Below are 25,260 nucleotides of genomic sequence, written 5' to 3'. Positions count from 1 at the left end.
CATCATCGCGGGGAAAAGCCAGAGGCAAAAAAAGAGAAAAGGGCAAGCCATGTCGTCCAAGCACTTCATCAACGACCCGACGCACCTCGTCTCCCAGGCGCTGCACTCGCTCACCCTGACCAACCCCAACGTCGCCCTCGATGCCGCCCACAAGATAGTCTACCGCCGGCCGTCGTCCGAGCAGCAGCAGGTGTCCATCATCTCGGGCGGCGGCTCCGGCCACGAGCCCTCCTTCGCCGGCATGGTCGGCCCCGGCATGCTCTCCGCCGCCGTCGCCGGCACCATCTTCGCCAGCCCCTCGGCCGAGCAGGTCCGCCGCGCCATCACCTCGCGCGTCGACCGCGACCGCGGCGTGCTCGTCGTCGTCATGAACTACACGGGCGACATCCTCAACTTCGGCATGGCTGTCGAGAAGGCCCGCGCGGGGGGCGTGCCCGTCGAGATGGTCGTTGTTGGCGATGACGTCGGCGTGGGGAGGGCCAAGGCCGGCAAGGTCGGCCGCAGGGGCATCGCCGGCACTGTGCTGGTGCTCAAGATTGCGGGTGCGCTGGCCGCCTTGGGCAGGCCGCTTGAGGAGGTCGCCGAGGTGGCCCGCCTGACGGCCGCCAACATGGTCAGCGTGGGTGCGAGCCTCGAGCACGTCCACGTCCCCGGGCGGGGCGTCGACGCCGAGGACAAGCTCCGCGACAGCGAGGACGTGGAGATTGGCATGGGCATTCACAACGAGCCGGGCTCTGGGCGCGCAAAGAAGGACCTCCCCGCGCTGGTGTCGACGATGCTCGCGCAGCTGCTCGACCAGGGCGACAAGGACCGCGCGTTCGTAAACGTAAACTCCAACGAGGTGGTGCTGCTCGTCAACAACCTCGGCGGCGTCAGCGTGCTGGAGCTGGGCGGCATCACCGCCGAGGTGGTCGCACAACTGGCCGACAAGTACAGCATCCGCCCTGTGCGCATCCTGTCGGGCACCTTCATGACGAGCCTCAACGGCCTGGGCTTCAGCGTGTCGCTGCTCAATGTTGTGAACACGGGCGTCGGCGTCAACATGGTGGACCTGCTTGACGCGCCGAGCGAGGTGACGGGCTGGGCGGCGCCCATCCGCAAGCAGACGTGGGAGACGCGCAACACGGCCACGCGGGAGTCCGACGAGAGCGCGAGCCAGGAGATCAAGTCGAGCGGGCTCAAGATGGATGCCGCGGCGGCCACGACGGTGCTGACGAGAGCGTTGGAGAGCGTCATTGCGGCGGAGCCGGATGTTACGAGATACGACACGGTGGTTGGCGATGGAGACTGCGGCATTGGGCTCAAGCGAGGCGCTGAAGGTGAGATGACATGACACACAACGGTAAAACGAGCTTCTGTGCTGACAGCTCCGGCAGCTATCCTCAAGCACATCAAGGACAAGCCCCTGACGGGCGACGCCGTCGTCGACGTCGCCTCCATCGTGCCCGTGGTGGAAAACACCATGGACGGTACATCAGGCGCCCTGTACGCCATCTTCCTCAATGCCCTGGTCCACGCCCTGCGCACCGCCTCCGCCGGCGAGGCCAATCCCCAAGTCTGGGCCGCGGCGCTCAAGCAGTCGTGCGACGCGCTGTCGCGATACACGCCCGCGCGGCCCGGCGACAGAACGCTCGTGGACGCGCTGTACCCGTTCGTCGAGGTGCTCGGCAAGGCAGGCGACGTGCGCGAGGCGGCGGCTGCGGCGCGCAAGGCCGCTGATGAGACAAAGGGCATGCAGGCGAGCCTCGGCCGGACCGTGTACGTGGGCGGAAGCGGGTACGAGGAGGTGCCGGACCCAGGCGCCTGGGGCCTTTCGTGCTTCTTCCAGGGGCTCGCCGGACAGTAGTCTGTGCAGCGGAGTTGTATATATCGCGCGTCGTGTAGAACCGCTCATTCAATGTCTGAGACCGAACGAAGCCTGTAATGAATCTCGTGCAGACACCCACGTGTGTAAAGGCATGCGGGCGATATTCCGTCATTGTCAAAGCAGTGTTTTCAACGCCTATTCGTCCCAAAGTCTCGCCCTCGAGACAGACCGTAGTGCATGTGTTCGAGATACAAACCGAGCAAGAAAAAAGCATCCCAAAAGTACCCCGCCACGCTCCGGGCGCTCGTAAGCTCATGCGAGCAGCACCAGAATCACGCTATCGCCTCGCAGGAACCTAGCACCCCGCACCGTCAGTAACGTGTCCCAATCAAGCAGCGATCAGGTCGGAGGGAGGTATCCCCCCGGGCCTCAGGCAGGCAGGCAGGGAGGCAGGGAGGCAAAGGCGCGCTCACATCTTGCTGATGAACCGGTCCTTGTTGACCGACTTGGTCAGGCCGCCGTCTGTCTTGGATGTCTCGGTCCACATCTCCTTGACGTTCTCGAGGATCATGTTGCAGTGGCGGTCAAAGGCCTTGACGCGGGCGAGCAGCTTGCGGTTGTTGCGGATGGAGATGAGGACCTGGATGCGGTCGCGCACGGCGGTCTGGAGGATGGAGAGGGGCCCGGCGGAGAACTCGTGCTCCTCGAGCTGCGCGATCTCGTACTCGCTGTGGTTCGGGGGTGGGTAGTCTGTCAGCTCGTTGCTCTCTCTCTTTCTGCGCTGCGTTTGTCACGCCCGCCGGCGGTGACGGGAGGGGGGTATGCGACGAGGCTTCTCGCGACGAGGAGAGGGACAGGTGGGTAGTAGGTGTGCATACGTGAGCTCGTTCCGCGACTTGGTGAGGAGTTCCCTGCGAAGCTTGTCAGTACTTCTTGAACCATACGTGAGAGGCATGCATAGTGGCGCACTTGATCTTGGGGTCCTCCATCGTGTCGGCTGGGAGGGGAAAGGTTCGGTCGGGGGAGGTAGGGTAGTTGACGGAGCCTCCAAGGTGGGATGGGTGAAGAGGTGAGGTTGCGCGTAGACGGACAGACACAATCGCAAGGCTGAAGGCAGGAAGCTCGAAAAGTCGACCGCCGGGATGCTGGCGAAGGACATGATTGGTTGTTGGGGTTGTGTGGGGCGCGACAGGCTGCGAGGCCAGGCACCTCGCGCGCCAGTGGCTGCCAGACGCCTGGGCGCGCTCTCCCTGGTGGCTGCGCCAGTATTCTCTAGGCCCTGGCGGCTTCGGACCTCCGTCGACGCAGCTCGCCGGGCGGTACCAAGAAACCTGGAAGGAACTGTAGTGCTACCCAGCCCAGCAAAGTCCACTGCAGCGCAGCCGCAACCGCAACCGCAACCGCAACCACTACAGGAGTGCCTACCGCAAGGCCGCCGCTACCCTCCACTCCTCCACTCCCTCGGTCCAAATTTTGGCGGCCAACCTCCAACTGCCGCGACGGCGCCCGCCTCCGATATCCTTTCCACCCCGACGTCGCCCCCCCTCCCATCCGTTCTTCCGACTCCGTCTGCCGAGTCTCAATGTCCAGCCTCGGCACCCCGACGAGCGCATAGGACCCCGATTGATCCTCTCCTCCTCCCCCCTCCCCCCCTCCACACCCTTTAAATGTCCTTCCGAGCATTCGCAGTCCGAGCTGGTACGGCAGCCAATGCCGTGAGCGCCAGGAGCTGCAGAAACACCTTAACCATGGCTCAGCAAGCAAAGGTCTTGACCTCGTCGTCATTCGGTCTCCGGCCGGTACGTCTATCTGCGGGGGAGCAATCCTTCTTACCCGAGCTCGACATTGTGGACGCGCGCGCGTGCTGACCCTTTCACCTTCTAGATGTCGACCGAGGCTTCAACCATCAAGCCGCTCCCCAGCGACGAGGCCAACGATGTCGTCTTCGAAAGCAAGTACGGCCTGCGCACCGTCATGCTCAACCGCCCCAAGAAGCTCAACTCGCTCAACGGCTCCATGATCCGCAAGATCGTTCCCCGACTCGTCGAGTGGGAAAAGTCGGACATGGCCAACATCGTCGTCATGAAGGGCGCCGGCGAGAAGAGCCTGTGCGCCGGCGGCGACGTCGCTGCCCTGGCCAAGCTCAACCAAGAGAGCCCCGACGGCTGGAAGCAGTCGGCCGAGTACTTTGGCCTCGAATATAAGCTCGACCACTACATTGCGACGTACCAGAAGCCCTACATTGCCTTTATGGACGGCATCACCATGGGCGGCGGCGTCGGCCTCAGCATCCACGCCCCCTTCCGAATCGCGACTGAGAAGACCGTCTTTGCCATGCCCGAGACGACCATTGGCTTCTTTCCCGACGTCGGCGCGTCCTTTTTCCTGCCGAGAATGAACGGCGCTGTCGGCACATACCTGGCGCTGACGAGCGAGCGCCTGACGGGCCCCAACGTTTTCTACTCGGGCATCGCCACGCACTACCTACACTCGACCAGTCTGCCCGACCTGGAGGCCCGCCTCGCTGAGCTGCGCTTCCGCGACGACGACCCGCTCCCGAAGCGCCTCGAGATCATCAACGACACACTCGAGGAGTTCTGCACCGGCCTGCCCTACGACCAGCCCATGCAGCTGAGCGGCGAGGTGCGCCGCGCCATCGACCGCTGCTTCAGCAAGAACAACGTCAACGACATCCTCGCCGCCCTCAAGGCTGAGCGCGGCGAGACGGAGGAGTGGGCGCAGCGACAGATCGACACCCTGCACAAGCGCTCCCCGACGGCCGTGCACGTCACGCTCCGCCAGATGCGCGTCGGCGGCAAGTGGGACATGGCTGAGACGTTCAACAAGGAGCACCAGATCGCCACCAAGTTCATGCAGCACCACGACTTCACCGAGGGCGTCACCGCCCTGCTCGTCCGCAAGGAGAAGCCCCGGTGGCAGCCCGAGTCGCTCGAGGCCATCCCCGCGAGCGAGAACCCGGCCAAGCCCTTCTTCGACTTTAGCAAGGACGCCAAGCTCGACCTCTTCACCGACCGCACCTACGCCGAGTACCCCTACGCCGCGCTCGGCGTCCCCTCGGAGAAGGAGGTGAAGGGTCTCGTCGCCGGCAAGGCGTACACGCCCGAGGAGCTGTCGCGGGAGCTGGTGGCGTCGCGCAAGGGCCGCCAGGGCATTGCCGATGTGGTCAATGAGATTATCGCGCGGAAGACGACGGTTGACGGTGAGGGCAAGGTCAAGTGGGTGAGTGACGAGGCGGCCACGACGAGTAGGCTGTAGACTTGGGTCACGAGTACATAGATGAGTGTAGGAATATAAATGGGTCTCTGATGAATTCGCTCCCTGTCTGAGCACCGGTTTATAACTCCTCCCGTTTCCTGCCCATCCCCCAAACGCGCCATCTTTCAGATTCGTTCAATTCGCCTGACCTTCTTAGCCGGCTTCCAGCCCCCCAAGGCGTTGATGAGAAGAGCGGCACTCGCATGCCACTTTTTTGTTTGGTGATGGGTAAGAACATAGTCCCCGGCAGTCATGCAGTCATTCATGCCCCAGTCGCAAAGAAACAACCCGGCGGTCATCTTCTGCATCGTGCTAGAATCAACTCTGCTGCAGCTTCTCTCCAAGAAATCTCCTTATGTCATGGGCTGAGGGGACTAGTGGGATTGTTCGAAGGAACAATTCTTCGAAGAAGTCGTCCCCATGCCACTGCGCAAGGGATAACGCCATGCCGACGTAGGCATGATCCGGGAGGCGCGGGTAGAACTCCTTGAGGTTGTCCCAGTTGTAATGCAGCTCATCGATGGCTCCGTTGATGTCGGTTTTCTTATGGAATGGGTTGCGTAGGATCTCGTGGAAGAAGTTGTCGGAGCGGACTGAATCTTTTGCGCACTCAAGGACGCGCAGTGTTTCAGCCGTGTCGAAGTTCGGAGCAGTGCCGGGAGGTGCGTCCAAATGCTGAGGGAGGGACCACATGGTCTGGATCCATTCCTCCTTGCCTCCAGAATGGGGACCGAGATTAAGGCTCCGGTAGATAAAGTTGTTCATTGCCGCCCGTTTTTTGTCGAAAGCACTCTGCTGTTCGCCTGCAGCCGAGGGACGGATAGCAGTGCCCTCGATGTGTCCCAGTAGTCCCGCATCGTTGGCGCAGCCTTTGACATCCCGAAGCCATCTGAGGTAGTCCCTCGGGGAGCAAAGACAGAAGATGGGCCGTCGCATGAGGACATCGCCATATTTCATGAGCCACGACCCGGATTCTGCCTTGAACTGTTCGACCTCGAGCGAGGTGTTCTCGTCGGCCATGATGTCGGAATTTTCTCCGAGTCGCACTCAGCGGGCTTGCTCAGTTATGGTCAGGGGCCGAACCATCTACTGGCTCCCAGAACAGGCCAGCTTGGCCGCGGTGCAATGCTATGTGCTATATTCGTACCTGCGTTGGTGAAACGACTCTGTCGAAGTGGACAATCTGCTGGTAAGCGACGTGGCGGGAGAGTGGAGGGAGAGAAGTTGAAGTGCCTACGAGAGAAGAATGTTACCAAACGCCCGTTGCCTAAGGGACAGGCGAGAACCTTCAACGGTACAGGGACTGGTGGTTCACTGGAGCCTCAGGACTGCGCGCAGGGACGTGGCGGTCCGCCAAAACCTGCCAGCCAGCTGCGACAACGCCACAGGCGAACGAGACGAATTAGGTTGGTGAAAGTAGGATTTTGATGCATATCTCATGTACCTGCTTTGCAATACCTTTAAAGCTGTCATCGCCGTTTTAGAAACCCTCGCACCCCCGAATACGCCCACTGCCAGTACGCATCCTGCACCACCTGTGGCTTTTGTTCTCATTCTGGATGCATCCGTCATACCGTGGAACCGTCCTTATTTGATACTTTTCAGAAAAAGCCTGGCCTCGCGATTGAGGATTCGTCTCGTATCGCTTCGTAGCAGAGCCGATTGCGAGGGTGTCTTGACTGAGCTCTTTCCTCATTCCCGAACGCGTCAAAGTTTGGGAGTATTCATTCTTCACCCTAGAGCATGCGGATACGAGTCTCTCCCGTTGGGGCTTTCGCCCACCATGTGCTCATCCATCGCGACTATCCCGGCGCTGATACGAAGGGGCAATTTCACTGCCATTGCGCTTCACGAGGATGAAAACGTCTCCGACTTTCGTTAATCATCATCCATGTCCTTCAGCACATGCACCCGACTGTCGAGTACCCTTCTGACTGATGCCACCGAGGTCCTGTCAGAGGGTAAGTAGAAGACGTAACGGAGCCGAAAGAGGTCGTAGTCGTTCGTCAGAGACCAAGCAGCGCAATAATAGAGCATGTCTGGCGCGTCAGGTGCAAGTTCTTTGAGATTATCCCACTCGTCATTGAGCCGTTCGATAGCATCCGAGGCGTTGTCGTCGTCGTCGTCACGGTCCCTGAAAGTGGTGGCAAATTCCTCGAAAAGCGAGTCGCGACAGAACATGTCCTTGAGGGCCTCAAGGACCTCCGAAGTTTTGGTCTTGTTGAATGGATGAGTGTTTTTGGTGTTCTCCTGCCAGTGCTCCGTGATGCTGTAGAACCCAAGCTTCTCATCGGTGCTCCCGACGATGAAGTTGTTCAAAGCCGCTTGCTTCTTGTCAAAAGCCTCCTGCTGCACGCCAGGGGTAGAAGGGCGAACGGCTTTTCCCTCGAGGAGTGCCAGCAAGCCAGCATTGGCGGCACAATCCTTTAGGTTCTGCAGCCACGAGAGATAGTCGCAAGCGTGGCGTAGCCCGAACTCTGGATTCTCCATGACGATATAGCCGTATTTCATGAACGAGCCAGAGGCTGTCTTGAAGTACTCGACCTCGACCTCATCTTCGTCACATGCGCTGGCCATGGTACAGTCCTCGATTCGTCGTCGGTCGCGCCTCTTAGCGGAGTTGATCAGGCCTCCGAGCAGCTATCAACTTTCCAAAACATGTCAGTTCATGCGCAGGGAAAACGAAAGTTCTGGCAACTCCGACCAGGGAAACTGCATACCAGATATGTATGGCCCTCTCTGTGTTGACCCGGGATCTGCTGAATGCAAAATCCGCCAAGTGGCTGCGAGTGTTGGTGGAGGAAAGAAGAAGCGCTCGCGTTTGCACGAGTGCAGGGCTTTAAACCGTGGTAGCTTAGGCGAACATCCTGGTAGAGGCGAATAGTGTGCGCCCAGATGATTCACTTGAACAATTCGGTGCTACAGGCCATGGCTTGGTGGTTAGAGCAAAGCGTCGCGACTGCAAAATTGCACGCAAATGACATGCGTTAAGAGTGTAAATGCCATGTTTGATGCGTCCTCAAAATCTTTTGTCTCATTTTGGAATCCCCTCGACCCTGTCAACGCCGTTTTTGGAAACCCTCGCACCCCCAAACCCATCCCACTGTCAGTATGCATCCTTCACCACCTGTGCCTTTTGCCCTTAATATCCCATGCACACGTTTGGGCAACCCCACTGGCCTTGTTTTGGCACAGCATGCGCTCACCCACCCCGACTACCCTGGCGGTGATATGAAGTGGCATTTCGAGCCGTCACCAAGCCCCCCGATGAAGGAAACTCGCCCACCCCCTTCATGTTTCAAGCTGGAGTTTCGTCAAAGCGCTTTCCGTATTCTTCTAGCTTAGTCCTGACTGTTCCCACGGAGGGCATCCAGGGGAACGATTCACAAAAGAGCTTACGAATCGTGCGCATACGGTATGTGCCTGCCAAAAACCAAACAGCGCAGAGGTACAGGCCATCTGGCACCTCAGGCCGAAGTGCTCTGATGTTGTCCCATTGACCATGGAGCTTCTTGATCGCGTCCGGGACGTGAAGACCGCTTAGGTGAGTGGCAGTGAATTCCGCGAGAAGAGGGCGAAACTCGAGGCCTTCCCTGATGCGCTGCAGGATCTGAGCCGTTGGTATCTTGTCGAATTCGCCAGAACTTTTCTTGTTCTTTAGCCAAGCCTCTCTGCAACACCTCCTTGTAGGCACATCCAGGCTCGCGAAGATGAAGTTATTCATAGCGGCCCGCTGCTTGTCAAAGGCCTCTTGCTGCGTGCCCCGTGTCGGAGGACGGACGGCTGTTCCGTCGAGATGCTCCAGCAAGCCAGCACCGCTCGCACACTTCTTGAGCTCCTGGAGCCACTTGAAATAGTCGTCGGCTAAGACGAGGTCGAGAGCTGGCTTTGGCATGACGACAAAGCCGTATTTGACGAACGTTCTAGATCCTGTGTGGAAGTACTCAACTGCGGTTGGGTTGTGCCTGTTTGCCATGGTGCTGTTGCCCGGTCGGTTTCCGTACGTTCAAGTATCGACTAGTGACCTCAAAGTTCGTTCCGAGAGCTTAAGTGCAGTGATCAACACCTGTCGCGTTTCCAGATCATGTCAGCCCGGGCGGAACAGCGGCACTGCAACGAGGACGCGAAAGGGAGATGCTTACCAGCGCTGCAGAACTTCTTTGTTGGCGTGATTGATCTGCGAGGTGCGGGACCCAGCCAAGCAGTTGCAGGTGTTGGAGAAGAGAGGGAGTGTTCGCCTGCTTGCATGAGGCGAAGGGTTTTAACCCATGGCTGCCTAGGCGGAGGCCCCAAAACCGAAGTGCTTCCGCGTAGAAGATTCATTTGAACAGACCAATCTACGGAGCAGAACCATGCTGCCGCCCAGAACGCGAGTAGACACTTGCGATGCAACCACAGGCAATTGACACGAGTTAGGTAGGTGAGAGTAATACTTGGTGAGCTCTGCATATCTCGTACCGCCTTTTCAGAATGCTCTTGAAGCTCTGAACGCCATTTTTGTGTCCTCCAGCTCGCCATTGCCTCTCAAGTTGTCCCTAATCGCCAGAAACCCACCACCACCCACCGCCTTCATGCTTGGTGCATCCTGCTGTCCCGAAAACGCTGCAACTTGCTCCTCCCTGGAGTAATGATAGTCTCGTGCCCTCGAGTGCTCTTCTTCTTCGCTCGGTTTCGTCGCTTGCCAAACTCAGCTCGTTGCCACGCCGGCATGGTCGGCTTCAATTTGCGCAGAGCTCAAAGCTCAGGGAGATTGAACTTGGCCTTGAGCCAAGTTCGGACTGTTTCCGCTGTGAGATCAAAATTTTCCATGTCTCCCCAAATGTCGCCAAAGAAGTCCTCGTCCTGTGATGCTCCAGCCAGCAAGTCGATCACAACGCCGATATAGATTTCGTCCGGGACACCACGCTCGCACGCCTTTAAGAGATCCCAATCGTCGTGGAGTTCCCTCAACACCTCCTGCTCCTTCCCGTGAAGCTCGTAAAGTGAGGTGAACACTGTAAACTCCGATAACAGTTTGTAGTACTTTGCAGGCCATATAACAGCGGAGTTGACCTGGCGGATGAGATCGCGAGGGGAAACGGAGGTCAGTCGTCCCTTGAGGCTATCGGCCACTTCCTGCTGCACGTGACCGCCCAAGGAGCCGAATATCGTGTTGTTGACGATTGCTCGCTTCCTGTCGAACTCGACTTGCTCCACCCCTCGCTTTTGGGGCCTGGCAACGGTGTCCTCAAGATACTCCAAGAGGCCAGCGTCTTGAGTGCACTTCCGGAGCTGCCTGAGCCATTTCAGGAATTTATTTCCAAATTCTAGTGTCTCTACCGTGCTTTCAAGCGCCAGTCCGCCGCCTGTGCTGGTCTTGAGGCTTGAAGCGGACGTTTCATCAGCCATGACTGGGGTCGACCGGTCGTTTTCTTGTTTCAGCGATTGCTCGATGGAAAGGAGGGAATGCCTTAATAGTCAGCGGCTTCATTCTCTTTAGTTAGCCTGATCATGAGGGTGCTAGGTATTCTTACGATTCTGTTGACGGTGCGGGATGCTCGACTGCTTTCAGAGAAGCAGGTTCGCGCAGGCAAGTTGGGTGGGGGAGAAGGAAACAAAGAGGCGGAACAGAAGGGGACTCGGTCGCAGTTTTTGTATGCGGTGGAAGGTTAGCGAGATCATTCACTGAACAAGCTCTGCGACGCAAGCGCACTCGCGAGGTCGCTGCCTTGCGTGAACATGCACCAGAGGCACGAGAAGAGCAGTGGCACGCAAACGCAGTCACCCAGTCTAGCCTTGGTCTGAATCTCCCTGGGTGAATTAAATTACATCTCCATGAGCCCACAAAGTATCTCAGCAATCTGAAGGCTCTCGTTTACCAAACCCCACAAGTCCAAGGCGCCAGCACTCCAATTCAGCCATCAATCTGTGCCGTCTCACCGAATCCTCCCCGCCATCTCTCCAAGGCCGCTCGACATTCTGATATCCACTGAACAAAACTGCTCCACCCTAGTCCTGAAAGCACTGAGCTTCTTCTCGAGGTACAATCTGCATCAAGTCTGGCACGGTCACCGTGGCAACTTCCTGATTCCATGTCTTGTCCTGCGTTCTGTCAGAGCTCAGGCACGCGAAACGCGTACCGGAGCCAGGTCCGAACGTATTCGGCCGTCAGCTCGCCGAGTGCCGCATGCTCGGTGACTTCGACGCGGAAGCCTTCGGCATAAGGGGTGCGCTCCAGGTAGCGCCGGACGACGGACACGTAGACATCGTCAGAGGTGCCCATCTCGCACGCCTTGAGAAAGTCCCAGTCCCGGTGCAGCAGCCGCAGCCTGAACACTGGATCCTCCGCCGAATCATAGAGCTGCCGGAACTGCATGAACTTGTCAAGCGCGTGGTAGTAAAACGCCGGGCTTATGATGGTAAGCCTGACGGCTCGGATGACGTCCGCAGGCCGGGCAACGCCCAGGTTCTGGTTGAGACTCTGCGCGACTTCGTCCTTGAGCTTCACGCCGACACTGTCGAAGATGAGGTTGTTGAGCACCGCTCGCTCCTTGTCGAAATTGACTTGCTTCATGCTGGCGGGCACGGGTCGTTGAGCCTTGTTCTCGAGGTGGTTCAGGAGACCGGCCTCTGTTGCGCAGGCGCAGATTTGCTTGAGCCAGTGGTGGTACTGCTCCGGGTAGACGAGGATGTCGACATGCTGCGTGAAGTTGCAGCCAAAAGACACCGTCTTGTTGTCTGAAACGGTGTGCGGGGAGGCACGCCGATCGTTTCCCGACATTTTCTAGACTTGAGGCCGTTGTAAAGAAACATTCTGGCAAGATTCGTTCAAGTCGCTTCAGGTTTACCTTTGCTCTGCTTCACGGATGGCACTTGCTTCGCCCTGTTCACGCAGCTTTGTTGGTCGATAACAGCTCGGGCGCAGGACGAGGGCGGCGCCAGAAGCAGAGTGTGAACGGCCAGGGTTTTGGGAAGAACAAACCGAAGCCCCTGGGGTGAGGAAGAAGAAGTAATTTAAAGGCGTAGCGTGGGCAGCCAGTGATATGGATTCTGTTCAGATGGGTCAGAGGGGGTGCTCGCACGGCGAGCAGTGAATGCACGGCTGAAAAACTCGAGTTGTGCGGCAACACATGCACTGTTGATTGAGCCTAATAATCTCGACACTCCCTACCCGTTACGTATCAGGCCCAATCAACCTCCAGAGGCTTCCTTCATACATCTTAGTTCTTCCTTCACTCCTTCCCGTATTCCTCCGCTGCCTTCATGTTGTTGCCGTCTTGTTGTTGTCGTCCACGAAAAAAATAGCAAATAGCACAGGGTATCTTCCGCGGTTCGCTTAGTTGAGGACCATGACAGCGGTCTCGCCGACGATGCCGCGGTCGGCTTCATCGAGGAGAATGTCACGCATGGCCTTGACCGTAAGGTTTCCCATGTAAAGCTCGGTGTCGAGGGCCTCGTAGGCGTGGGGGTACGCGTTCTTGGTGACGCGAAGCATCACGGCGATGTAGATGTCGTCCGAGAGAGCCGGGTGATCGATCTTGAGGTCAAGCCATGCTCGGTGAAGACCGCTGGTGAGGGCTCCGAGGTTGTCGAACTCGCTGCCATCGCAGGCGAGAAACTTGTCGAGACTTTCCATGACCGCCATGCGGTGCGCGCGGGTCTTCGTGGCCACCGCGTACATGATGTCGGCCGGGGTGTCGAGAGTGACTTCGCCGTCGACAAAGCCCTGGAAGATGCATTCCTGGATAGCAGAGTTGGTGATGCTCCGCATGATGTACTCCCTGACGGCCTGCTGTTTCTTGTCGAAGTGAGCGATGGCGTCGGCGGGACGCTCAGGTCGAACAGCAGTGCCCTCGAGGTGACCGAGGAGGCCGGCGTCGTTGATGCGATGAATAATTTCCTGCTTCCAAGCAGTGTGGTTGCCAACGGCGCAAAGCTTGGTGTCAATTGGATCGATCTTGACGACGACGTCGTCGATGATGTTGTCGTGGCGAGCCATAACGGCACGGCGCAAGGCCATGATGAGCTCACGCCAAATCAAGGCTGCTTTGAAGTTCAGCACGGTGCGCTTTTGGGTGGTCATTTTGGCCATCGCTGGGGAGTTGACAAACTCGGTCGCTGTTGGGACGTGAAGGGGGGGCTTCGTAGCGGTAGACAGGAGTCCTAGTGTCGGAGTCCTGGTCTGGGTCTGGGGGTTGGCCGCGAGTAACACCAGGTCTCGAGGCGATGTGTGACTGAGAGTGGAAGTTGTGGTGTGGTGTGAAAGGGAGAAGAAAGGAAGTTGACCACCGGGGAGAGACGAGGCCCTTTTATAGTCCGGCCAGGCAGCTGCCGCCAGCTGCGAGCTCGTGATGCCTCCGGGGGGGTGCCTATGTTCGAACAGGCAACAACCCCATGGGGTCTGCAGGGGGGTGTGCCTAACGAACCAGCTGCTGCCAGCTGTTCAACCGTGTGGCCGGATTGAGGCATGATGCTGTATCGGAGCTGTCAGCCCCCGGCGCAGCTACCGAGGCGTGAGGCGGCGCCCCTACATGACTCCGTGATACCAGCTTTGTGCGCTTTGTGTGGTCACATGATTACAAACGAGCGGTCCGAGGCTCTCGCAACGCATCTATTGGGGATGTATGGTCGTGTCCAATGATGCTACGAGAGTGTGATAACATAAAACGCCGAGACCTCTACCAGCGCCAACCCATGATGCCTCCATTATGCCTCAGCGCCCGTACTGTGTGAAAGAAACCCGTGGCCGCCCAACTTCCGATCCGAGCCAGAAGCTTGTGGCGCCAAAACTCTTCCATATCCTGAGCCGATCCTTCGTCAAACCCAAGCTTGCTGATCCAGCAATGTCCATCACGCGTGGAGAGACTTTTCGATGAGTGCTCTCCCTTGGGTCATATAAGTTGTACCAAACCTCCACAGTATCAAGGCAAGTTTCTCCCCAGCGAGGCAAGGAGACCCTTCAATGGATACTCGTCTTGCAAACGTCAGACCGGTCCTTCAGCAGAACTCGTCGTCGGTCTGTGCGAGAAAGTCCAACCAGTACTCAATGTCACCAATGTCAAGCGTGTCCTGATCGCACAGCGTCTTGTAGACATCCGGATGATAGCACTGAATGGCCTTGAGGCCAACCGTGACGTACATCATGTCGTTGGTCCTGTCATGGTGCGCCTTCACGATTCGCCACAACCAGTTCAAGCGGTCGGTAAACGACGCGAGCGAGGGAAACTCGAGGCGGTCTAGGTTGACAAATTCGAAGAGCGTCTGCTGGTAATCGACATCTGTCAAGACGGTTTTACGCGCGGTTTCGACAATGTTCTCTGCGGTGGCCGTGTTCATATTGAGGCGGGCGGCGACACGCTCGAGGAGCTCTGGGGATAAAGTGCTCATGACAATGGCACGAGCTTCGGCGGCCGCCTTGGCGAACTCGCGCTGGGCCTCTCTGTCGGTGGAAGAACATTCGGCAACGCCGTGGATGTGATTTTCCAGGGAGTTAGGTAGTGAGCACCAAGTGATCATTAGCTCCCACTCCTTAAGGTCGTCGATGTCATGAAGAACGGCGTCCATCGTGTTGTAGAGTGCTGTCGCCGCCATGTCAGTCTGCATACATCACATTTGCATTGCGAGTAGTCTGTTCTGACCTCTGTGAATGATGGCCTGGTAGAAAAAGTAGATGGGTTTGTGCAGGATCTGGTCCGCTAAAGGACTTGTGTAGAGCAGAGACGTCACGCGTGATGGGGGTGGATGTGTGTTGATGAGGCTTGTTGATGCACGATGGAGATGCAAGGTCACAAGGAATCGTGGGAGAGGTAGGTGCGTGCATTTTGTGTGTCGAGAAGAGGTAGGACGCGAGGTCGCGGGTGATTCATGTTCCCAGGCCTGAACAGACGCGTCCTGGGGGGAAGCCGTCCCGACAACCCGCCTCGCTCAGCCTCCCAGGCAGGCAGGCAAATAATGCCTGGCCACGTGCCCTCCAGAGCTGTGACTTTTCGTCCGATTGCTTTAATGGATAATCAGTGTAATGTTATCTTGCGCTTTCCGCGAGGGGCCCGGGCAGTCAAGTGGTGGTGATCAACTATGGCGGAACACTGGAAATTACGGGAGTCTTCCAAACTGGTGTGCTCCAAGACCTGAGGTGCCCGCATCTATCACATTGATTCTCTTGAAGAGCAGCGATGCTGGTCTGCTCGCAGTGCTCGAATCACTGCGTGTTGTCGCCAAAAGGAGGGCGCGTGCATGTGGCCATGAACAAACATCTAACTCGAGGACGTCTTGAAGGCCGGCACTGCGCCATTCTTTGCAGCCCGCATTGTTGATATGGGCCTTGATATCATGTCCATGAACTGTCCTGTGGGCTCTTTTGTCTGGTTCTTTGTGCCCTTCTGGCGAGCACTGCCAGTAGAAATTTCGGTGTTCGTGCGCGGGGACCCCCCACCACAAAGGGGCGGCCCGCCAGCAGCTGCCAGCAGTCGCGAGCTCGCACGGTCTTTTCGCCTTGCCCAAACCCCTTTTGAAAGCGATTTCAACAGAGGCTCCAAAAGACCTACTTCAGGATCAATCATTACATCGCGACCGAATGCTCACTTCGTTGGACCCCAGTGGATGCCAACCGACTGGCCCGAAGCCACCCCTACACGATCCGAACGAATCCTCGGTACCAGTCACGGCTGTTGGACACTTGGAGGCGATGTCGTGAGAGCCCATCAACGGCCGACATAGCTTCCGATGTCTCTTCGACAAGTTGGCAATATGCCTCCCCCAAGAGGGGAGAGGTGTCGGAGCCTTCAAGGAACGGGCGGTTTTGGCGAGCGTGAGTCCGGGTCGGACGACCAGTATGCCCTGGCGAGAACTGACCAAAGCCGAATGCCTTTTCAGATGCCAGGCGCGTGTCCAAGAATGTTCCCGATCAGCTTTGTCCGGACTCTTTACCGAGGGCAAAGTCATCGGGCAAAACAGGCGGTTTCCAGAGGCATCCCTAAGATCCCGGTAAGGTGTGGTCATTGACAATTGCTAACGCGAGATTGCAGCAAAATCTCCATACCTCCCGGATTGTACAGCGCCTGAAAGCAAGGACGACTTCGCATCACTCCAGACTAGCGTATCGGACGCTCCTCGAACCCCATCCCTCGCGGACGATCACGAGCGCAAAGAATCGCCCATCCACCCGCCTGAACGCAGCGGTCGTCCGGCCCATTTTCATCGTCGAGTGCGAATAACACAAATACGTCGTGTACTGTGAAAGGTGGCCTCCACAGATGTCAGGAGAGTAGGCGTTGGGACCAAGCAGGAGAGAGGAAATACAGACTCGAGTGTCCACTCCCAACCCCGGCTGCTTTGACAGCCTTGGGGTGGGATCTCTGGCCTTGCGGTGCTCAAGGTAGGCCCCGTTCTGCCGCGGGCACCTGCTGTCCGTCACTCTCGCTGCGTACCTGGCAGTCTACCGTCTCAGCAAGGCTGGGGAACGATCTGTGCAAGCTTCCAATAGCACAGTTTCGGCCCAGTCGAGCACAGAAGTGCGGGCCTGCCGGCTAAAATGATGCCACGAGGATGGCCAAGTACGCCTTGGGAGCACTTTTAGACTGTAATGCGCGAGCTATCAGCTCAGAACATCCGTACTCCTGCTGTGTTCAGACTCTCCATCATCGTTCAAGTGGCATGATCTTAACCTCGAACAAGGTTGGTACCAGCCAAATATTGGGCATTGACTCTATGTCATTGTCGCGATAAATCCCGCTAGGAAATTTTAACGGTCGACATATGGAACTGAGGTCATCTCCGATGCGAGAATACGTGGATCTGGCGATGTTCAAATGGACGCGATGGGCTCCTCCTGGCGAAACACTACGCGCGGCTTTGCTGGGCCACAAGTCACACAGAAAAGGTCCGCGGCAGCATTGATTTCCTTTCATTCTCAAATGAAACTGCCCTGAGCAAACAGTATAGCGAGCAAGAGTTTGGGCAGTTTCGTAGTCGGACGCGATACTTGCGTCAATCCTTTGCCGTTCCATCCACATCCCCCATTACCAGGGACCATGCACATTCCTCGTTCCGAGCGCCACGTTACCAGAACAAAACCAAATACCGCCCGACATCCACCAACAGACTCAGTCGATGTTCCGGTTGCCGTGAGCTTCTTTCAGAGTCACTGCGCAAGGCTACATGTAATCCTCCATGGTAGGGACGTAGATCTGGCTCTCGCCGACAAGGATATAGTCCTCAATGTCGGTGACGGTCTCATAAAGATGGGGGGCTTGTTCCTCGATAAGCTCCCTGATGATGTCCTGCAGCGTTGACTAGTTAGCCTCAGTGGCTCTTATCGCCGTGGCGACGAGGCGTCAAGTACAATAACAGCCCGAAGCTTTTCCTGCCTGGCGCGGAGGCAGAAGTTCTCCGCCTCTAAGGCTCGCTGACGCCTGGCAGCGGGGTCGCTTTCCTCGTCGGGGGTGAGAGGAGTTTGAACCATGGCGGGCGCAGAGACCTCCTTGAAGATGGCGTACAAGGTCTGCTGGGGCGTGGATTTGGCAGTCCAGCCGGAGCGCACAAGCGTCTGCCTCATCTGGAGAGAGAGACCGCCCCAGATGTAGCACAGGGTCTTGGCTTGGTCGTCGTCAAACTTTCCCTCGTCGGGATGGCCAGGGGCGGGACGTCGGACAGTGCCGTCATAGTGCTCCTTGAGGCCAAGCACCTGGAGATTCAGAGTCATGGTGGCCTTCCACACCTCGTAATTCTCGACGCCGGTGAGCTTCTCGTCGTTGGGAATCTCCTTCAGTGCGATGGGGGAGTTGTGAGCCTCGACAACAGGCATTTCGGGCATGTCAACCGCCTCGCTGAAGTCGAATTCATCAGTATCGCTGGAGCTCCATCTGTAGGCTCGGAGCTCGGGGATGGCAAACGTGGGGTGCTCGCCGGACATCTTGGCGCGAGATCTTTCAAGCATGTTAGCTGAGCTGCATTCAAATGATGCGAGGTAAAACCACGTGGGACCAGTGTCGTCTGTGCTTACCTTGATGTTGCTTGCGTGGGTGGAGAGATGCGTGTGTCTTGTGTGCGGACAGTCACCGTCGGCAGGATAGATGACGATGTGAGAGGAAAGCAAGGGAAATCAGAAACAGGAGGAAGACTGGGATATTTATATTTTTCGACAAGGCACGATGATTCTCGTGCACTGAACAGCCAGAGCTGTCAGAGGGCTGCCACGCGGACCGCCACAGTTGCTGGGCCTGTGGCCAGCTGGCGCAGAGGGCCTGGCAACGCCTCTGCCAGCTGTTCAGTGTGCACTCACGTGAACAAAGCCCATCGTTTGCAAGCCTGGCTGCATGGCACACCAGTGTTCAGGGCCCGCCAGTTGCTGGCAGCTGCCAGGGGCCCAGGGGGTGTGAGTGACGTGAAGCGGGCAGCTGCGCATGCTCCATCACGGTTTAATTGCAGCTACGGTTACGAGGCAGACTACTTTCTGGCGGCCTATGAGGGAATAGCTATCGTTCATCCTACGTATACATTTCACTCGACATTTGTCAAGACCAGAAGCCATACGTGTGTGCATGTTGAGGCGCTGGTGTGTGGGAGGCGTGAGGTTGCTCGTATGTGGTGTTACGTAAGCGCGTTGTCGAAACACCAAAAACATCGTCGCGATGGGAAGCAGCGGTGTGGAAAATGGGGCGTGGGAAACCTGGACCTTCTGGTGCGTGCTTGCTGGTCAAAATGGATAAATTTCGGGTGTGGAGGGGTAAGGTGTGGTGGGTGCGTGGATGGGATGAGGGGATGTGGATGGGGATGGAGGCACGGCAGCCTGGACGGGGATGGATGACGGAGTAAGATGGATGGATGGATGGATGGATGGATGGATGGGCAGATGGGGCAGGTCCATCGATGATGATGAGATGGGTGAGTCACGGGCTGAAGCCAACAACGGTCCAACAACACCAAGGCCAAGGCCAGCAGCGTCGGAAAGAAGAAGAGGGGAGGGAGTAGCGAGATGGTGTGATGTACATATGCGATGGCATGGCCCAGATAATAAACGAGGCTGAGACGTGTGGTTCGCCTGGGTTGCCGGGGATGGCTTCAGGCCAGGCATCGCAGGTATAAAAGGGCGCCCGCCACCCTCAGCTCGAGGACGACGCGGGCGGACGACCTCTCCTCGAGGACAGAAGGGCAGCGGGAAGCGAGCCATCGAACGAGCCATTTCTTCACCTCCCGGCGGCGCTCCATCTCGAGGCGAACCGGAGCCCCGTTGGCCGCCTGAACGGAGCACGTCGACTTAACTCCGGAGAGGCAGCTCAGAGCGCAGAAATCTCTGGCACATGCCTGGTCGAGGGTTGCTCCCGCCGACACCCACCCACTGCCAAAAAGAGGTTCCGAGACAACATCCATACCTGCGGCACTGGCTGCCTACCATCTGGCACTCCAGCGCCAGCGCAACCCCACCCGAGCCGGAGCCGTCGTCCGGGACAAGAGCCGTGCATTCCGCCCGCTGGATCCCAGCGCGCCCCTCCAGCGCCCCCCTGCCCTCCCTGTGTCCCGAAATCCCCACTGAGGCTCCGTCCCCCGCGTCACGTGCGTTGGCGCGTCCGGACGGAACGGGGAGCCACCGATACGGAGCTCACGGCCGCGTTGAGCGGTTTCAGCGAGGCGCGCTAAAACGCCCTAGGCGCCGAACGGGAAACGGCCCAGCGGCTGCAGGTCTACCGCTCAGCGGCTGCGCACCACTGCAAGAGTGCTGCGACTTACACGCTATTATCTCGCCAGCGAACAATAATCGCCATTGAACATCATTGAACAATCTATTCAACGCCGGCTTGGGGGTCTCAAGCTCCGACAATTGAAGTCTCCTCCGCCAGCTGCAATCAACCATTTTCCTTGCTCGCGGGTCCACGCGTTTGGCAAATCTTAGCTGCCTCATCATCCTCGCCCTGGCCGGCGCCACCATAAGGGACCCTCACCAGCACCACGACAAGCATCGAACTTTGCTCCCCATTCACATTCTATTATTTCCTGCGCGTACTATTTCGCTTGCAATCTATCGGAGATTCCCCCTCCCCTCCTAAACGAGTGCATAGAGAGGGTGACGTCGTGGTGCAGCACCTCAGCAGCAGCAGCACCCAGCGGGCCGCAGTGCCGCCCCCGATCTGGCGGCGGGCCCACCCGCGCAGACGCGACTTCCAGGGTGGATTTGGCGCGTCACGAACGCCCACGGGCACGGCACGAAACGAACACCCACCTCACGCATAATGACACCCGCCTCCCCAATTTGAATCGCGCACGCCTCAATTAAACCACCACCTGTTTCCCCCCTCCACCCGTTTACGCGCTCCTCTATATCCTTTTTTTCTTTCTTTTCTCTCCATTGCTCTCCATTTACTCCATCTTTAACGGATTCTCCCCCCAATTCCACCGAGCATCCGAATAGCGACGCGCCCACCGCCAACCTGCTCGCCTGCGCGCCCTTGAACCGCTCCCCGCCTCGAGGGGAGCTCCCGGCATCTCATGGCGACGCCTCGGCCACACGCGCCCTCGCCGGGCTGCAGTGTAGGCTGGAACGGCGGCCCCGGCCAGGCCATGATGTCGGCTCCTGCTCAGAACCAGGCCCCGGTTGACGAATCTGGCCTGCAAGTCAGGTCCATGGGCCGTACGCGATTGTTCCCTGCTCCCGCGTCTCTCCCTGCTTCCAGCCTGCTAACATAACTCGTTGCCGCAGTCAAGGTCCACTACACCTTCGACAAGGACTCCAAGGTCAACTGCCTGGCCCGCCATCCGCATACCTTGCAGGTGCGGACCGTCCCCGTCGACGAGACGTCTTCGATCGGCATCGTCGACCTTCGGGCATGCATCCACGCCATCATGGACTGCAGCCCTGAGCTGGCCAACTCCGACACGGACTACAGCATATATGCCGTCGACTACTCCGAGCCCAACACGCCCTTGGTCGGCCAGGGCATGCTCTCGAGGGCTCTCGACTCGCTTCGCGGCAACGGCGCGCCGCCCAAAATGGTCATCGGACGCGTCACCAAGAATCTCCTCGCCATGTTTAGCGGCGGCAACAAGGAGACACTCGAGGTCAAGCTCACTCTCTCTGAAGCCAAGCCCGTCCGCCAGCATGGGTATGAGGCCATGACGCCGCAGGACATGAGCATGAATGCCCAGCAGAGCATTCCGGTGCAACACCACACCATGCAGATGGAGCACCAAGATGCGGAGCACCAGTATATGGAGAGACCCTCCGAGCAGGCCATGACCCCCTTGGGCACGTCCGAGTGGGACTCCTTCATGCAGTCAAATCCCCAGCTTGGCCACACGGCCCAAGTCGCCCGCATCGCCTCGCCAGTCTACTCGCAGGGCCGAGCCCCGATGCCCAACCTCTCGGACGCACCATCGCGGCGAAACCTTCCTCCGAACGTGCAGCCAGGCAGCCAGGGCCAGTTCCCCGTTCCCAACGACCAGGGACCTTCTCGCCCCCAAACGGGGTACCAGCAAGCCATGTCACCCGCCGCGAATGAAATCCAGCGGGTGGCTCCGATCCCAGTTGAACCCAGCGAGCAACCCAGCCGTCCGGCTTCGAGACCTTCGAGCCGAGCTTCTAGCCGAACACGGACGAAGAAGCCACCGACCGGGCGTCCTAGAGGCCGCCCGCGAAAGCGGCCGGCTGATGGAAACACCTCGGGCGCGGAGGAACCTGTCACTGAAGGTGAAGAGGCCCAACCCAAGAAGCGGGCAAAGACGACCAAGGCCACCGTTGTGGACAGCAAGGCCCCTGTCAACCCTTTTGCCACCGGGCCAGAGTCGCTTCGCGTAGTCGCCAGCACCTCTGGGTCGCTGAGGAACTTTCGTCCTCTTGCGTCGTCCACCAACGAGGCTCCAGGCAGCCATCTGCAAGAGGTTCCCCGCGCGCCCACTCCAGTCCCCGAGGGAGGCCCCTTTGGCGGAGCGTCGGGACGGAATCAGAACGCGAGCAAACTTCGACGAGAGTCCACGCTAAGCCAGCAGCATGCCGCCTCTGTGTACGCCGAATCAAGACTGCAGCCTCTGTCTCCTGGCCAGGAAGATGGCCGCTCACCCGAGTCTGTTGCCATCACACCCTTCTCCGATGGAAGCACTCCCGACATCAGCTCTTCGCCTCCGATGCAGCGCCGGCCACCGATGATTCGGTCAAGCCCACCTGCTTCGAGCCCGATCCTACCGCCAATGCCGACACGAGCAGAGGATGAGCCCCCCGTGTCCAGTCTAGTCAACGATGAATTGGAGGACCTCTTTGGCGAAGAGCCTGTGCAGACAGCCGCCAAGGGCAACGAGTCCTCCCGATCAGCTACCGGGAAGCCAAACGCCCCCACAAGAGCACATGGAGTCCCTATCCAGATCTTTCAGATGCAGGATGGTCCCGAGGGCCAGGACCTGGTGTTCCTGCGCAGCATCAATGGCGCGCCGCTCCCGAACCATGCTCCGGCCCCGTATCGCGAACAAGCCGTCTCGGGCTACCCGCCCGTATATCAAGGGGCACCTCACGAGGTGGGCGCACCGCAGGCGCCTCCACGGCAGTTTCCACCCGTACCACCACCTTCTAGCGACGCCCCGACCCTACCGCCTCTCAAGGACGAACCCGCGCCAAAGAGAAAACGCGCTCCGGCAAAGAGGAAGCCCAAGACAAAGACGCCTGCTGTTCCGGCCCAGGCCATCATGCAGCCCACGCCACCTCCTACGACCGATGCTGCGAGACCCACTAGCCCAGTGCGTAACCAAATTTCCCAGAGCGACGCGAGCCCAAATCTGGGGGCAGACCCAGAGCCGATGCAGGGCATCGTTCAGAGCAACGACATGGGAGATGGCGCGGCCCTGGTGGCCCCGAATCAGACTTCCCCCGAAGCTGCGTCTCCAAGGGAGACATCGCCTCAGCAGCAAACCAAAGCATCAAATGAGCCGCAAAAACAGCCGGCTCAAGCTCCCAGGCCGACAAAGTCGCGTACATTGGCTCGATCTCAGTCGGCAGGGGCCTTGGCTCTGCCCCAAGTGCCAGCCAGCGAACCAGCTGGGCCCTCTTCGCTTTCACAGTCTACCATGGCTCATCCGGATCCTCCAGCGCCCACGATGCTGAAGCGTGCTGCCTCATCGGGTCCTCTCGCCTTGCCCATGCCTGCTAGCGACCCTGTCGGGCCCGGCAGCTCCAACCTTCGTGTTTCAGAGCTGCATCTGCCCGAACCTGAGCCGTCAAACAGCTTCCTCCCGCCTGTGTCGTCGCCTCCAACGAGATCGAACAAGAACATTGTCAAGAAGAACGCCATTAAGCAGCGTCTCGAGCAAGCCATCAATGCCGGCGAGTTGCCGCCGTTTTGCACAAACTGCGGTAATATCGAGACGCCTACATGGCGCAAGATCTGGGTGCAGGACCAGGAAGGACCTCTACCAGAGGGAGTTGAATTCTCAGAGAAGCCAGGCATGATCACGGCCTTTGAGGTGGTTGAGCGAGACGAGAACGACAAGGTGGTCAAGTATCGCGTCATCAAGAAGAGTCTTGCACCCAAGGAGGACAAGGCCCCTTGGCAGGAGTTCTTGCTGTGCAATCCGTGTGGAATCTGGCTTTGCAAGAGCAAGGTCCATCGCCCGCGAGACCGCTGGGACAAGGATTTCGAGAGGCTTGGCCAGGAGCGCCGCAGGAAGGGCACCGGACGGACCGTGCCGCGACCCAAGAAGCCGCGGTCCAAGAGCGACTTGCAATCGAACCTCACGTCCGAAGCGTATTTGCCAACCGATGGGCTCGGTCCCATGGAGCCTTCGTCGCCCAAGCTGCCCGAGCCCGATCTGCCTCAGATGGATGCTCCTCAAGAGGAGAGTCAAGACGCCGTTACGCGCGCCACTTCCGTGGACGCAGTTTCGAACCCCGGATCGACGCACTCGCGCGGCAGTGGCACCGCAAAGAGCCCCATTGACCTGGCCTTTGACGAGGCCGTCGGCAGCACCAAGAGGCTGCTGTTCCCTTCACCGCGAAAGGATGGCGAGATGAAGGTATTGGGCGAGGTGGATGTGAACATTGTGCAGATTTCTGACGAGTTCCAGCGGCTGAAGCAGTTTGTGCAAGAGGAAAAGGAGAATTCGGCAGAGGAGGCCGACCAGGGGAGCGACGAGTACGACTCCCTGTTTAGGAGCCCAGTGATACGACCGTCGACACCGCCCCCTGTCGCGAAGCCAAATGCGTCGACGGGGCCGTTCAAGACGCCGACGCGGCCCACCCCCAGCCACCGACCGATCACTAGAAGTGTCACCAGGAGTGCGTCCAAGTCGTTGCGGTCCGGACGGCTGCTGATGGAGTCGCCGAGCCAGGCGCTGGCGCTGCCGCAGCAGACACCCAGCAAGACTCCCCGCGGGGGGCTCGGGGTCCCAGGAAGCGTCAGCGTTAGGAGAAGCCCACGCAACCACCAAGGGGCCTTTGGGGAGACGCCCATCTCGCGAACCATCAACGAGGCATTTTCAGAGTTCTCAGACCCCGTCCACTTCGACATGTCGGACAACATGGACATGAGCCTGCTACCCGCGCTGGACATGACTTCGGAGATGATGGACTACTACGCCATCTTTAGCACGGACGGCATGATGCCCAGCTCTCCATCGCAGAGCAGGTTCGAGTTCAACGACTCGGCTAGGGACCCGAGCCAGTGGCCCATGGACAACTCAGCACCAGACCCTGGCGACATCTGAGCATCGTGGAAAGGGGCATTTGAATCCGCATTGAAGCGCCGAGCGGGCGCATCAAGTTTATGACGAATGAGAGTTTTTTTGTTTTTGAGCATGGGTGCATGGAGTTTAAACGCTGCCGGGCGTGGCAGACGTCAGGATATGGAAGGATATGTACGATGGGGATACCAAGGCGCGAGTAGAGAAGCGGACAGAGTCGGCTTGAGGATACCACAGCCGGTTGCGGATAAGTGGGTTGGGGTAGACGAATTCCCTCCAAACTTGCTAAAGCGCGAAATATACTGGCTGCGCAACAGTGCGCATTTGCTTGTATTTTACGTTTTTCTATGAGTGTTGCCCTCCCAATGCCGCGGAAAGCTGTCATCTGAGCTGCCCGCTCACGGGTGGTGGTATAAGGTACTGGCAGTCGCAGGTATGGGCCCGTCTGGTCAGTGGGGCGCCACTTAACGCGCCTCTGCTGCGACGCGTCTCCCAGCCGCGTCCTTCACACACCCCACCATCCACCAAGACGTCGACGCAGCATC

At 58.5% G+C, this 25,260-nt stretch overlaps 12 protein-coding genes across 12 annotated transcripts; 3 read left to right on the top strand and 9 right to left on the bottom strand.

Annotated features, from left to right (window-relative positions):
- Nucleotides 1-49: 49 nt before the first annotated feature.
- On the top strand, nucleotides 50-1,846 carry PLICBS_009492 (uncharacterized protein; the record flags this gene model as incomplete). The annotated part of the gene is made up of 2 exons (XM_018325102.2): nucleotides 50-1,319; nucleotides 1,377-1,846. 2 exons carry the CDS (start codon nucleotides 50-52, stop codon nucleotides 1,844-1,846), a joined length of 1,740 nt encoding a protein of 579 aa, XP_018176496.2.
- A 430-nt stretch (nucleotides 1,847-2,276) lies between these two features.
- PLICBS_009491 (mRNA splicing protein) lies at nucleotides 2,277-2,796 on the bottom strand (the record flags this gene model as incomplete). The annotated part of the gene is made up of 3 exons (XM_018325101.2): nucleotides 2,277-2,535; nucleotides 2,686-2,718; nucleotides 2,777-2,796. 3 exons carry the CDS (start codon nucleotides 2,794-2,796, stop codon nucleotides 2,277-2,279), a joined length of 312 nt encoding a protein of 103 aa, XP_018176495.1.
- Nucleotides 2,797-3,555: 759 nt separating this feature from the next.
- Nucleotides 3,556-5,083, top strand: PLICBS_009490 (mitochondrial 37S ribosomal protein mS47; the record flags this gene model as incomplete). Its single annotated transcript, XM_018325100.2, has 2 exons — nucleotides 3,556-3,606; nucleotides 3,692-5,083. 2 exons carry the CDS (start codon nucleotides 3,556-3,558, stop codon nucleotides 5,081-5,083), a joined length of 1,443 nt encoding a protein of 480 aa, XP_018176494.2.
- A 318-nt stretch (nucleotides 5,084-5,401) lies between these two features.
- On the bottom strand, nucleotides 5,402-6,103 carry PLICBS_009489 (uncharacterized protein; the record flags this gene model as incomplete). Its single annotated transcript, XM_065601645.1, has 1 exon — nucleotides 5,402-6,103. The coding sequence occupies one exon, from the start codon at nucleotides 6,101-6,103 to the stop codon at nucleotides 5,402-5,404; it is 702 nt and encodes a 233-aa protein (XP_065457717.1).
- An 858-nt stretch (nucleotides 6,104-6,961) lies between these two features.
- On the bottom strand, nucleotides 6,962-7,660 carry PLICBS_009488 (uncharacterized protein; the record flags this gene model as incomplete). The annotated part of the gene is made up of 1 exon (XM_065601644.1): nucleotides 6,962-7,660. The coding sequence occupies one exon, from the start codon at nucleotides 7,658-7,660 to the stop codon at nucleotides 6,962-6,964; it is 699 nt and encodes a 232-aa protein (XP_065457716.1).
- Nucleotides 7,661-8,381: 721 nt separating this feature from the next.
- PLICBS_009487 (uncharacterized protein) lies at nucleotides 8,382-9,059 on the bottom strand (the record flags this gene model as incomplete). Its single annotated transcript, XM_065601643.1, has 1 exon — nucleotides 8,382-9,059. One exon carries the CDS (start codon nucleotides 9,057-9,059, stop codon nucleotides 8,382-8,384), a length of 678 nt encoding a protein of 225 aa, XP_065457715.1.
- A 758-nt stretch (nucleotides 9,060-9,817) lies between these two features.
- PLICBS_009486 (uncharacterized protein) lies at nucleotides 9,818-10,471 on the bottom strand (the record flags this gene model as incomplete). Its single annotated transcript, XM_018325098.2, has 1 exon — nucleotides 9,818-10,471. One exon carries the CDS (start codon nucleotides 10,469-10,471, stop codon nucleotides 9,818-9,820), a length of 654 nt encoding a protein of 217 aa, XP_018176492.2.
- Nucleotides 10,472-11,174: 703 nt separating this feature from the next.
- On the bottom strand, nucleotides 11,175-11,843 carry PLICBS_009485 (uncharacterized protein; the record flags this gene model as incomplete). Its single annotated transcript, XM_018325097.2, has 1 exon — nucleotides 11,175-11,843. The coding sequence occupies one exon, from the start codon at nucleotides 11,841-11,843 to the stop codon at nucleotides 11,175-11,177; it is 669 nt and encodes a 222-aa protein (XP_018176491.2).
- A 555-nt stretch (nucleotides 11,844-12,398) lies between these two features.
- On the bottom strand, nucleotides 12,399-13,145 carry PLICBS_009484 (uncharacterized protein; the record flags this gene model as incomplete). Its single annotated transcript, XM_018325096.2, has 1 exon — nucleotides 12,399-13,145. The coding sequence occupies one exon, from the start codon at nucleotides 13,143-13,145 to the stop codon at nucleotides 12,399-12,401; it is 747 nt and encodes a 248-aa protein (XP_018176490.2).
- Nucleotides 13,146-14,059: 914 nt separating this feature from the next.
- Nucleotides 14,060-14,653, bottom strand: PLICBS_009483 (uncharacterized protein; the record flags this gene model as incomplete). The annotated part of the gene is made up of 1 exon (XM_018325095.2): nucleotides 14,060-14,653. The coding sequence occupies one exon, from the start codon at nucleotides 14,651-14,653 to the stop codon at nucleotides 14,060-14,062; it is 594 nt and encodes a 197-aa protein (XP_018176489.2).
- A 2,561-nt stretch (nucleotides 14,654-17,214) lies between these two features.
- PLICBS_009482 (uncharacterized protein) lies at nucleotides 17,215-17,972 on the bottom strand (the record flags this gene model as incomplete). Its single annotated transcript, XM_018325094.2, has 2 exons — nucleotides 17,215-17,340; nucleotides 17,403-17,972. 2 exons carry the CDS (start codon nucleotides 17,970-17,972, stop codon nucleotides 17,215-17,217), a joined length of 696 nt encoding a protein of 231 aa, XP_018176488.1.
- A 2,570-nt stretch (nucleotides 17,973-20,542) lies between these two features.
- On the top strand, nucleotides 20,543-24,739 carry PLICBS_009481 (uncharacterized protein; the record flags this gene model as incomplete). The annotated part of the gene is made up of 2 exons (XM_018325093.2): nucleotides 20,543-20,684; nucleotides 20,754-24,739. The coding sequence occupies 2 exons, from the start codon at nucleotides 20,543-20,545 to the stop codon at nucleotides 24,737-24,739; spliced, it is 4,128 nt and encodes a 1,375-aa protein (XP_018176487.2).
- Between the last annotated feature and the right edge of the window lie 521 nt (nucleotides 24,740-25,260).

The sequence above is a fragment of the Purpureocillium lilacinum genome, assembly GCF_023168085.1.
Source record: "Purpureocillium lilacinum CBS 284.36 DNA, scaffold_7, whole genome shotgun sequence".
Taxonomy (NCBI): Eukaryota; Fungi; Ascomycota; class Sordariomycetes; order Hypocreales; family Ophiocordycipitaceae; genus Purpureocillium; species Purpureocillium lilacinum.
Note: the sequence above shows the minus strand (reverse complement) of the source record. Positions and strands in the feature narration are given on the sequence as shown.